The 13,574-nt window shown below is 35.1% G+C and overlaps 1 protein-coding gene across 5 annotated transcripts in view; it reads left to right on the forward strand.

Moving 5' to 3' along the window:
• Window positions 1–13,574, forward strand: part of LOC128855258 (peripheral plasma membrane protein CASK) — a 118,797-nt gene that overhangs the window by 80,837 nt on the left and 24,386 nt on the right. For all 5 annotated transcript variants that reach the window (XM_054089995.1, XM_054089990.1, XM_054089992.1 and 2 more), the window contains 2 exons: window positions 11,680–11,865; window positions 12,032–12,196. In XM_054089995.1, coding sequence (XP_053945970.1) covers window positions 11,680–11,865; window positions 12,032–12,196 — 351 coding nt within the window. The remainder of the gene's footprint in view (window positions 1–11,679; window positions 11,866–12,031; window positions 12,197–13,574) is intronic.

Here is a 13,574-nt window from a genome sequence, read left to right on the forward strand (position 1 = left end):
ACAGTGTGCTGCAATATCCGGAAATGATATTTACATTTTCAGCGATAACCCAGCGGCGATAAAATCCCTCACAGAACAGTCGACAACTTCCAAGGTAGCCTTAAAATGCCGCACACCTCGTAACGAGATGGCTGAGTCATTTCACCTAAAGGTACCATGGGTTCCTGGCCATCGCGACATTGAGGGTAACTGTAGAGCCGATGAACTAGCGAGACTCAGCACCAAATTGACCGATGAGTACATAGACAATGGCGTAGGGATACCCCTACAAGCATGTAAGCTACTCATCCTTGAAGAAATCGCAAGGAAAGCAAACGAAAGATGGTGTAATGAAGCCACCTGCAAAATCGCCCGTCAACTGTGGCCGACACTCAACAATCTCGTACTACTGTGCCACTGTCCTGCTCTGTCCAGACGTAGGTTTACTACTCTAGGTAAACACTTTTTAATGAGTTGGAAGATCTCATCTCTGCAGAAAACAAATTTTTGAAAATCACACACTGGTTTAGGAGAGATAGGGACAAGCTACCCATGCGGCATCACAATGAGCTATGATCATGAGTGTATTCCATAGGATAACCGCTTCAACCTAACCTAACCTAGGAGTGTAAGAATAATCTTGATTTGGAGATCAAAACTTCAAGCTTACGTTGGTAAAGCGTTTGTAAGTTTATTCAAAGTTTGTTCTTAGTCAATTAAATGTATGATGAATCCATTTCTTCTATGAAAGAATTCATTAAGACCCTACTTTGTTTAGGTAACTTAATAGCTTCATACTGGCGCAACTTCGTAATCGGTTTTAAATTTAAAAACTAACTCTCAAAATACAATTTTTGGACTAAGTTAAACCATTTTATGTATTAAAACAATCATACTTGGCATTTACAGCAATAACTCCTATTTGTACCAGACATTTATCTATACACATAAATATGTACATGCATATACGAAATATATTTACTTTGTCCATAAAATGTGCTGAAATGAATGGAAATGGTGAAATGTTTGGAGTACTAGGCTGGCACTCCCCAAGTAGCACTAAAGCGGCGTTTTGATAAAATATGTGTTTTACATTCAAATATTAATTTAAATTTATTTTGTAAGCCGTTCGCCGTTTGTTTCCATTTAAGTAAAAATACACTTTTTTAAGTGAAACTTCTTAGGCGTCGATGGACGAGCGAGAATGGAGAGCAAAATTTCAAGGCCATGCAACGTTTTGAGCATTTTCGTTCCGCGAGAGAGAAAAAAGATATAGCGTAGAGAAAAAGGAGAGATAGAGCTATACCTTATATATATCTTAGATACACTTAGGCAATTTTTGGAACGAAATTTTGAAAATTATAAAGTAGACCCTTTAAAAAAAATATTTTGTGGAAAAAATCAGAAACAAAATCAAACTGAAAGACTGTCTGCTTTGTAGCCTTTCCAACGATACCACATTTATGCAAATCGGAAGAGGAAATTTTAACTGATATAAAGTTTTAGCACTTTTTGGTAGACGCTTTTTTGACTTTTGCCACCGCCATAGCTTTTATGAAAAAAAAATTCAATTTATTTTAAGTCCATTTTGATCAATTTGAGCATGAATTTAATCCATATGCAAAATTAGTGCGAAATCGAAGACCAGTCACTATTTTTTGCTACATTCAGTTTCGAATGGCTGCTTATGTACATACGTACGTCCAGCTGTAGACAGAGAAAAAACGCACATCCCTATAATAACATACTTATAAATATAATGCTGATTATATTTATTGGATGACCTAGTAAAACAGTTTTCTTCGCAAATCTTTTCTTTTATTTCAGTATTATCAAAAAAAAAAAAAAAAAACTTCAACAAATAGCAAATCAGTGCCTGCGTTTATAAAGCGTTTGAAAAATCGGAATTAATCACATTTTGAACTGGACACTGCAATAGCGCACTTTTATTGTGAGCAGTGAGGTCCTCTACTCATTTGCATGCCCGATACGATTTTAAAGAAAACAATTATATTTGCAAATATAACAAACAAGAATTCATAGAAAAAATTGGCTGTAATCATTTTAACTAATAATTGAAATTTAACTGCGCTATTTCGATGTCCAACGTAATAATATACGTTTTAAGTGCAAAGAAACGTTCAAAAAGTTAACGGAACTTATTTTCCGACACGCGTCCCTGGCGTATGCCTTTTTCAGTTTCGATTCTTTCACTGACCATCCGCTCGAGAATGACTACAGCTAGCGCCTACATCCCATTCCCAAATTGCACTGCGTTCTACGCAATCAAATACTTTTTCTAATTCAATAAATAAAGAGTAGAGTAAGGATCGCCAGAGAAATTGGTTTTCCAATAATTATGAAACATCTCGCTACTCTAATTAATATAAGTAAATAGGAGGGAGGCTGCACGCGCTGTCTTTGATAAAACGCACCTGGGTTGTATTTTTAATGAGATTTAATTCACTAATTTCGCAATGATTAATTTTTCTATTGGGAAGCATTTGAAGAGTTATGAACTTTGAAGGAGTATGAAGATTTTTTGATTATGAACAGTACCTGAGTTTGATGAAACAAAAGGATACCTTAGGGGGTTGCAATACTGGGTAACTGACCCAACTATATGAAAACGTCTATGGAGGACATTAGAACGAAATATGGAACTCCTTAAGACCAGAATATTGAAATTTCTTTTGAAAAAACGGATGCCAAATAACCAATTTATAATAAAACAACCCATTTCGGCGGTTTTTAGAGGAATACAAAAATATTTTTGTTTTGTGTTGCCGTATTCCTCTCAATATAGGCTTTAAATACAGGGGTGACTTTTACAAATTTTTTAAGTCTTATCTTCTTTATAATGTAAACTTACGATGTGCGAACGGTAGAGTCAGATCGAATTTCAGTTCTTGGATTCAGTCTCTCAGGGTCACTGCCAGGGAATCCAGCAGGCTTTTTATATATTTTATATCTTATCCTACGCACGATGGCTAAGCGAGTTTTGATGAATATTACTGTGAATCTGATAAGACGGAAGATGACGGCATTACTTCGTCAAGTGGAAGTGAAATCCGTGCATTAGCAGTGATGGCAGTTTCTTTATAATTAGTTTTAGATTTTATGCAAAATTTTTCTTGTGTTAAATAAAGTCTTAGTTTTGATAACGTTCAACGTATTTATTTTCTTTATTTATATTCTTTCGCACTCCAATACCTCTCGTCCTCAGCCACGCTCGCCCATTGTCGGTTCGGCTCCGCGGAAGGGTTCCGTCCCTAAAGGGTTAAGTCAAAAATGGACCTCGTCGCTGTACACCATAAGTTTGAAATAGCGCGAGATGAACACTTTTCACTGAGCGTCGATTTTCGTAATACAATTATACGATTTGTAAACGTTGTTGAGGTGTACTGTAAGTCTTTCCAAGATAAAATTTCAATGAATACTGAACAAATAACGTATTTAGTTTGACAGTAGTCACGCGTGATCTGTCAAAACGCCCTATTGGGAAAAGTCCCTCCAATCTGATCACCCTTTATATAGGTATTTCACGAATATATATATTACAGCAAGCAATTTCGCTCTTTTATCACATAAAAAGGTACTTAATACTAACTCAGTTTCACAGTAATGATGATAATGTGAGTAACATTATTTTGAATTGGATTTTTCGGAAAAGATTACTGAGAAAGCGATAACATTTATTTTCCTTTTATAAAAAAACGAGATTCTCAATTCAACATATTTAACTAATTAGTCCTGCATGAATTTTAAACAATTTTGGTCAAACTTGTCGAAATCACAGCTGCAGACTTGCAACATCATTCCATTCAATTTCTACGATGCTGGCATTTTTTTGTAATAAAAATTCATTAAAATTCATAATGTCGCACAGGCATCTGCTCTAAAATCATTTGTTTAGGCAGCAATAAAATTACTTGACCATAACAACCTAAACAAAGTTAGAGATTGAATGATATTTCATAAGCAGCAGCAGAGTGCAAGACAATCATGAGCCAGCCGGTGGTGGTGCGTTAGCATTCAAATGCGTTTCCCGATCAAAGGTTTTAATAAACGAATTTTATGGGAAATACCGGTCGCATGCCAGATTTCAAGCAATTGCAAATAAACCACAATCTCCTTGGCGATACCATCATAGCGCTGTATGCTAAGCTAGAAACCTTTGAGCCTGTGCTTGCCAGGAGATGGCAGTGACTTTACAACAGTGAACAGTGGGGGTCGACTGAGTTCTTGTGCATACCGTTGTTGGTTGTGATAGTAGGGTAAGAGAGGAACGGTGTGTGCTAAGGGAGAATATCATTCGTGTGCGTGATTGGGGGTGTGATTGTATGATTGGTGTATTGCTGTTGATGGCCACAGCTGGCAGAGTCCTTTTTAGAAAAGCACAAAATGAAATCCTTTTTCCCTTTACAATATTAACAACACTTGAACTTTCTTGTATTATCATAAAACAAGATGGTTAACAATACAAACATACATAAATGAATATGAAAGAGAGACAACAGCGATAGCAACGGTAGCAAAAATGGCAAACGACAAACGACAAACGAGAAGGGTAAAAGCAATAATAATAAAAATAATGATGAAATATGCCTATGGCATGAAAAGCGCATACATACATACCTATGAACATATATACGAGTAGTATGCATGTATGTGTGCACACATATGTACATAGTCTGCTTTACTTGGATGTACCTCCTCTCTGCCGCAGATAAACAATCATGGGGCCTTATAGGCACATACATATTTATATATATTGTATATGGATGTGTATGTATTGATTGTGCAGTTCGAAGTTTGAGTACAATCGATATACATCGGTAGAATTTGGTTATGATGTGTTACATGCCGCAACATATCTACATTTTCCTTTGAGTGACACAGCAAAACCGCAAATTAATTGCAAGGCATATTAAAATTGTTATTGACCATAATTCATTAACCATACCACCCGAAAACCGCCACCGCCACCGCCGACCAGCGACCGCTGAACCCGAGACCCGAATTCCGCATCTGCTGAGCACTTTTCTCCGACAAAATTTCCAACGAACCGTCCACCGTGCAAGCAGGAGTATATTTCAACTATGATTGGAGTGCAATAATAACTGTTATACGCGGTCGAAAGGACTGGCCATAATAATTTAATATTAAACCACAACACGAACGCGAAGAAATAAAACTTTGGTATGGCTGAAAAACCGCTGCTTGCCACTTGGTTGGTTTGTTTCCCTTTTTCATATATTTAATGTTGAAAATTCCATTCAATTAGAGGAGCAAAAACCAACCAAAAATGTAAGGGTGTTGAATTTAGCGTGCGTATGCATTCTATAAATAAAGGGTCTTTCCAAATTGCGATTAATGATGATAGATGATATACTTGTGCAGCTGATATACTTATTATGGCGAAGAGCAGAAGTGAGTTAAAGAGTGCGTTTATAAAACTAGAAAAAATAATACGCAATACCGGGCTAAGAATGAACACAGAGAAATTGAAGTTTATAGTCCGGTTTAAGCCATGATGACCCAGTCATTACGCATTCGAGAGTGTACAAGATTTTATCTCTCTGGGTATCAAAATATCAGCCAATAGGGATACATCATTGACAAAAAATGAAAGAGTTTTAAGAGCAAATAAGTCTTATTTTTCTAATTTGAAGCAGCTTAAGTCTAAATTAAAGTCTCGCGATCAAAAGTTTAGGATATACAAAACTTTAATCCGCCCCGTGCTTACCTATTGTTGCGAACTATGGGCGCTGAAAACTACTGATCTTAATCAATTAATGATATTTGAAAGAAAAATATTGCGAAAAATGTATGCACCTGTAAGACTGCAAGACGGTACCTATCGAATTAAATATAATCATAAGCTGGAACTAAAGGGCGGTTAAGTTTCAAGGGCCGGTGTTGATTTTGAATAAAATACAATTTTTTTAAGAAATTATTGTCATTTCTCTTTATTATAATATACCAATATTATAACTCAATTACGCATGGAACAAAATATCGGCCAAATGGCCGCCGCGGCTTCGGCGAAACACCTCCATCGGATGGTCCAAATTTTCGATGACGCTGAGGCATAATTGAGGTTCTATGCCGTTAATGTGCCGAATTATCTCATCCTTTAGCTCTTGAATTATTGCTGGCTTATCGACGTACACCTTTTCTTTCAATTAACCCCAAAGAAAGAAGTCCAACGGTGTCAAATCACATGATCTTTGCGGCCAATAGACATCGCCGCGACGGTCATCATCAAATTTTTCGCGCAAAAGAGCCATTGTTTCGTTAGCTATGTGACAAGTGGCACCGTCCTGTTAAAACTACATATCACCCACATCCAATTCGGGCCATAGAAAGTTCGTTATCATCTCACGATAGCGAGCACTATTCACAGTAACTGCCTGACCGGCCTCATTTTGGAAAAAATACGGCCCAATGATGCTGCCGGCCGGTGGGTGAATTGGTTTTTCGGCAATCACTCTTGGATTATCATTCGCCCGAATGCGGCAATTCTGCTTATTGACGAATCCACTGAGGTGAAAATGTGTATCTCGGCTGTGTATCTTTCCATGGTTCAAATTGAGTTAGTCTGAAATTGAAAAATGTCAAATGAAATGCAGAAAAAAAAATTGACGTTTAGGTGTGGTTCACTTTCAACATCGGCCCTTGAAATTTAACCACCCTTTATTAACAAAAAATTGAACTGTGATAAGATTTATAAAATCTCAGAGGATAAAATGGATTGAGCACGTGCTCAGAATACCCAAAAAGAGAACAACTTGAATTACGCCCAGTTGGTTGGAGGCCGAAGAAGAGGACGGCGCAAAAAGATATAGCACGAAGGCGTGGAAGTTAACCAGAAAAAGCTAAACGGACGGCGATGGAAGGAGGTAGCCTTAGATAGAAACAGATGACGCAAGGTTGTAAATGAAGCAATGGTTCACCAAGAACTGTGATGCTAAGATGAATAAGGCGAATAATAATACCTAGGCGGTGACCACTAAGACGGCGGACCACTTTCTGTGCGTCTGCCCCGCCTTCGCTCGAATCAGGCCTGAGGTCTTTGGCACTGATGTGCCACCTTGCGACCTGTGCGACCACCTTGGCTCCTTGGCACCACATGATCTACTCAGATTTCTTCGGATGTCGAGTTTAAAGAAAAAAAATTTAAAAAGGTGCAGTACAATGGATTTAATTGTGTCTGAGTGCTGCACTTGCTAGTCTGTCCAGACGAAAAACAAAAAAAGTAGCTGTATCTTTCTAACTATATTTTAAACAAAATAAATAGAATAAAAAGAATGCAAAAGTGTTAATTTTCTCGCATCCCGCACATTTTCGATCCGCAAAAAGTATAAGGCTTTCTTGTTTTTATTTCCAGAAAAAGCGCGGGGAGCGGAAATTTCACACATTGACAAATATGTGTGATATACTCGTACTATACAGTAAGTGTTCGCACATTGGTAGCCCATGAATCTCACAAAAATATTGGCAAAATATCGGCTTTTGCTTGCTGTTTCAGGAAAAATTGTCCACGTTTTTGACTTACAATTATAAGAATCGTTCACTCCGTTTATACAGGCAGATCTGCCTTTTAAAAACGCTATCAAATGCGCCATACAATATTTTTTTATATTTTACAATTCATAATCCTTCAGAAAATTTCAACCAAATTCTTTTTGCTGTCAAAACAAAAAAAAAATAATGTTGTTCATCGTTTTCAGAGAAAAATATTTCTCTACCACTGCGACTCAACAGCAGTTTTGCTGGTTACATGCGTTTCAATCCACTTTTTGATCTACTTGAAACTTGCACCTTATATATTTTTCTAAAATTTCTTAGTAACAATTATGAAATTTTTATGAAAATTTGACGAATTTTTACAAATTTTATACAAAGTTTAAAATTTTCCTTTATATGGTAGCAGATCGCATTTATTAAAGGTGGCGCAACCAGACCAACAACAATGTTTTGTACGCTTGATTGTCACGGCAAATGATTGGAAAAGTAGAGAACAAAAAATTAATTCGCCTTGTTTTATTCTGTGCTAACAGACACATCGACACAGCGAAAGAAAAAAAACAATCAGCTGATTTACCAACACTACCTTTAATAAATTCGCCTTGTATGGTAGTTGTTGTAGTATGAACGTTGAAACTGTCTTGCTATGCGAGGTTTGTTCAAAAACTAAGGTGAATTATGTTAAAAAAATAAGGTATATGGTTATGATATCGACCCCAAAGCCCAATCGTCCCAATGGAAGAGTCCAGGAGAGCCCGACCATTGGCAGAAAATCGACAAACACACAAAACACTTGTCTTATTTATGCCTCTCACAAACAAACTGAAAATGTTATATTGCAAAAACCGAGAACATATCTTTGAGACGAGTGTACCAGCATAAAAAAATAAAAATAATCGAAAGTCGAATGGGCTACATACGCGAGATTTGAAAACTCACCTTATTTTTTGAACAAACCTCGTATTTGAAATATATATTTAATCCTAATATAGGGTTATTCAATAGGTGCGCTTCAACTTTTTTCCGATAGGGAGGGCGAACGACGCAATATTTTTTTATTTTTCGCTTGTCATTTGTAAACTTCATTAGTATACATTTCATCATGGAACGCTACACACTTGAGCAACGATTGCAAATCGTGCAAATTTTTTATGAAAATAATCGTTCTGTTGCTGCTACTTTAAGAGCATTACGGCTATTTTACGGTCCATTTAACAAGCCGTCCCGTTTTGGGGTTATGTGAAGTCATTGGTCTACAGTAACAAGCCGGCGACGATTTGTGAGCTCAGAGCAAATATTGAACGTGAAATTGCTGGAATTTCGGCCGATTTATGCAAAAGAGTGGTCGAAAATTGGGTTCAACGATTGGACTTCGTAAAACGTGCACGCGGTGGTCTTGCAAAAGAAATCGAATTTCATACTTAAATGTATATGTTCAAACTCGATAATAAAAAAAAATTAGTTAAAAAAGTCAAACCGTTTGTGTTTTATTCAAAAAAGCTCAAAAGTTGAAGCGCTCTTACTGAAAAACCCTATATATATGTATGTATAGAAAAAAAATTAAAAAACAAATAAATAATTAGTCAAAACTTATAAATGTGCAGTGTACACCTAATTTTGACGCTGACTATAAATACCAAAATGCTCAGAATAATTAGAGAAATGGATATAGTTACGTCTGTCCGTCAGTTTGTCTGTCTGTATGTAGGCGCAATAACACGAGTAAAAGCTTAAATATTTCAATGAAACTTTGTCAAGGTGTTTGGGTATTGAAAATGGACGAAATCACACATTTTGATATTTAAATTTAATTTCACCAACTCCTTTGCTACTAATATAACCCGATAATATTACACTTAGCTTCCGAAATTTCACTGTGAGAAAACTGTCCTTTTTTGTAGGTCTGTTAATAGCTTTCTTTATGCTTTGTTGGGTCCATCGTGGTTACATAGCATTATTTTTGTCTCCTCACAAAAAAAAAAACATTATCGTAATACTTCGCTGAGTGCGAAATGTGAGTTAAAGCAAAAGAAATTGGTTTGTTAACGTACATTCTGTCAAAAAAGTACTGGTAACTGTTCAATAAAACGCAAAATAATTGATTATTCATCACAATTTATTTTTTCGCCTTCAAAATAGGCTTCATTCAAAGCAATACACATATGCCAACGATTAGTCCAGTTATCAAACCACCTTTTAAATGCGGTTGAAGAGAACTTCTTCAGCTCCTTCAGCGAAAAAGGTCGCAGGAGTGCTAGGTCCGGTGAATACGATGGTTGTTCGATGATATTTGTCGAGTTTTTAGTAAAAAAAGTGTTCACAGACCTTGTGAGACGCTGCGTTATAATGGTGCAAGATCCATAAGTTTTCTTTCCACAAGTAGGGCCATTTCCTACGCACATTCTCTCTCAAACGTCGCATAACCTCAAATAATATTCTTTATTTACCATAGAACCATTTAAAACGAATTCCGAATACCATTTCCTTGACTTTGTTGACGTTTTCATCCATTGAAGACGTTAATGCGCGATCAGATCGGGGTAAATCTTCCACGATTTCTCGGCCCTCTGCAAAAGCCTTATACCACTCGTAGACCCGTGTTTTTTGATAAATCACACACGCCATAGGCTTCCTGCAACATTTTCAATGATTCAGCTCATGACATCCCGTTCAAAACATACAATTTAAGACAAATTCTTTGTTCGATATTTTTATCCATAGGCAAAATCGCAGAGCACACCTGTGGTTGATTGATAATATATAATTAAATGCCAAAAACAAGCTAATTCACAGATACGTTCAAACTCTGCGACACCATAGTGGACAGTTGTACCAACATTCCAGCAAAACATATTATATTTAGACATATGTATGTGTAACGCACGCTTTTAAATGAACAATTCCCGATATTTTTTTTGACGGAATGTATGTATGACTTTTTTCTTGCACTGCTTGATGAAAGTTTGAGTTTAAAAAGAACTCCTCGGGCTATTCCGTGACCTACTTTCACAGCCTGACGGTCTTCCAAAGCTGCGGCTAACATTCTAAGGCTGCACTTTGGTTTTTCGTCAATTCGGTTCACTATTCACCACTCCATCCGTGTTGTACATTCTTTTGACCTGCACTTTTTTTACGATAGCCCGGAAAGACGTTTTCTTATTGATGGGAAATAATGAACAGCATGAATCACTTGTGCTACCATCAAATCTACATACATGCAGCAGCAACCAGAAATATACAAAACAAACCTATATTAGTATACCGTTAGGTTTCAGGTGTTTGTTTATGTTTCCTCGAGTTGTGAAAACAATTTTGAGACAACTCAAAATATTACACATTTTGGGCTTCGAGGTGACTGTTGCCTATATCGCGTTCAAATAACTATTTTTGTTTGCTACGCAAAAAAGGAATTATAAGTAATTTGCTGAAATCTAATCTACTAAGAAAATAGTGATGCTGTACAATATGAAATTGTGAACAGAATTTTAAGACTTACTGTGCATACATATGTATATGTACTTCTATAAGAAATTAACTTCAACCAAAACCCCAACAACAGTTGATTTATTGTGTGTAAAATATGGTTATATGTATTCATATCATTAAACGCCTTTTAGGCAATTCGGGAATAATATCGTGAATTTAATTAAAGAATAAATTATGTATATTCTAACTGAAATTATAAATCATTTGAAATGTTGCAGAAATATTTTGTGTAAGCATGAGGCACATGTGGGCGACGGTTAAAGAAAAAATAAAAATAAACAACTTCACAATTTCGCTTAAGTGCTTGGTCAGCTAAGTTGCGGGCGCACAACGGCCTTTTCGTGTTATGTATACGCCCTGGTGGCCATTAAAGTCAAGCGCTTGCTGAAGGTTAAAATGTGTATACATATATACATATATCTGTTTAATTTGCAACGTAAAGGACACTTTTATTGGTAAAGTTGGGTGCAGCACACATTCCATATTTAATATTTATTATCCCTGTTGACCACATTTTCACAGCTACTTTCAAGAATATTTCTCTTCCCACTCCATCCTACTGCCATACAAGCCTTACACACAAATATATTCTTTACAAGAATTTACTTAGTGGCCGAAGAAGGTTGCGTGCGGTTTGTCATCACGTTATTAATTTAGTTTTTGCTTGGTTTTTGATTGCAGGCACTACTACACACTCACGATGTTGTTGCCCGAGACGTTTACGGCGAGGAGGCACTGCGCGTTACACCGCCACCATTGGCACCATATATTAATGGCGACGAAATCGATAATGTGGACAATGGCGAGTTGCAGCATGTAACCAGAGTACGTTTGGTGCAATTCCAGAAAAACACGGACGAACCAATGGTAAGTAGGCAACGGCAGCAGAAATAGCCTCTGTTCTGTGCCATTCAATAGAATGTAAAAGTGCATAGCTATGTGTGGCAATATGAATGTGTGTGTGTGTGTGCGTATGTGACATGTACGTGATCGTCATTCAACACTAATTTTATAATTGCATAATTTTCTTAAGGGCATAACGTTAAAAATGACCGAAGATGGGCGTTGCATTGTAGCCAGAATAATGCATGGCGGTATGATACATCGCCAGGCAACGCTGCATGTTGGCGATGAGATACGGGAAATTAATGGCCAGCCCGTGCAACATCAATCTGTGGGGCAATTGCAACGCATGCTGGTAAGTATATGCATATGTATAATATATGTACACTTTGTGCAAAATAATAGCAGCGCGACATATTGCATAGTTTTGACTACTTACTTACTTATTAGTTAATTGTTAAATAAATTCAAATTTATATTTTGTTAAATATATATTAATAAATAATATTTTTGAATTATTAAATATTTATTATTTTTTTATATTTTTTTAATTATAATAAATACTACAGCAAAAATTCCATGACTTCAAACTTTGTACAAAATCAAATTAAAAAAAATACAAAAAATCTGTTCAAAATAATTGTTGTTTTGGTTATGTTTTTCTGGTTCTGCAGTTTTGTAGCGTATTCAATTCTGGTAAAATTTATGCAAGTTTCAAGTGACCCAAAATACGCGCTGATTTTTGACTTTTTTTTTACTGACGATGTTATGCATTTTCTTCTATATAACGAATATACGGTTTTGTTTTTTACCTGGAGCAAATAACGAAGACCACCGCAGAAAAAATTGCCAAATGTCAGGCAAAAGTTTGCCTGCATAAATATAGCTTATCGTATATAAAAAATCGTTATATGGGGAAAAATGCATAACAGCCTCTAAAAAAAAAACACAAATCAACGCGAATTCTGAACAACTTTACACAGGTAAAAATCACGGCAAAATTGAATAGGCTCAAAACTGCGGGCCCAGAATTTTTCTAAAAACTCTGGCTAAAATCGTTGAACTTTTGATGAAAATTTGTTGAATTTTTCTAAATGTGCAAAGCTTAAAAGTTTGAGTTGAATAATTTTGTTTTAGTATAATCAATATTTTTATAAAACAAAAATAAAAAATAAAACTAAAAAAAAAATTTATTGTATAAAAATATTTTTCATAAATAAAATAATATTTTTATTAAAATATAAATATAAAATATAAAAATTATTTTTATTAAAATATAAATATAAAAATAAAAATATTTTTATTAAAAAGAAAAAAACAAAAAAAAAATTAACTAAATAAAATTTTAAATAAAAAATAATTATTAAAAAGAAAGCAGAAAAAGAATTGAATTAAATAAAAAAAATAATTAATTAACAAAATAATTAGAAAAAAAAAAGAAAAAATAAAATGAAAAAAAAAAAAAACAACAACATTTTCAAAACTTTGCTAAATATCGCGCGCTATTATTGTGTACAGATAAAAATAAGTTTTAATAATAAAATAATACAAAAATATTTTTATAAAAATAATAATTTTTGTATTAAAATATAAATAAAAAAATAAAAATATTTTTATTATAAAATAAAAACAGAAAAAAATTGAATTAAAAAAAATGTAATTAAATAAAAAAAGTAAAGAAAACGAAAAAAATGAAAACAACATTTTCAAAACTTTGCCACATATCGCGCTGC

This window comes from Anastrepha ludens, chromosome 2 (assembly GCF_028408465.1).
Source record: "Anastrepha ludens isolate Willacy chromosome 2, idAnaLude1.1, whole genome shotgun sequence".
Lineage (NCBI taxonomy): Eukaryota > Metazoa > Arthropoda > Insecta > Diptera > Tephritidae > Anastrepha > Anastrepha ludens.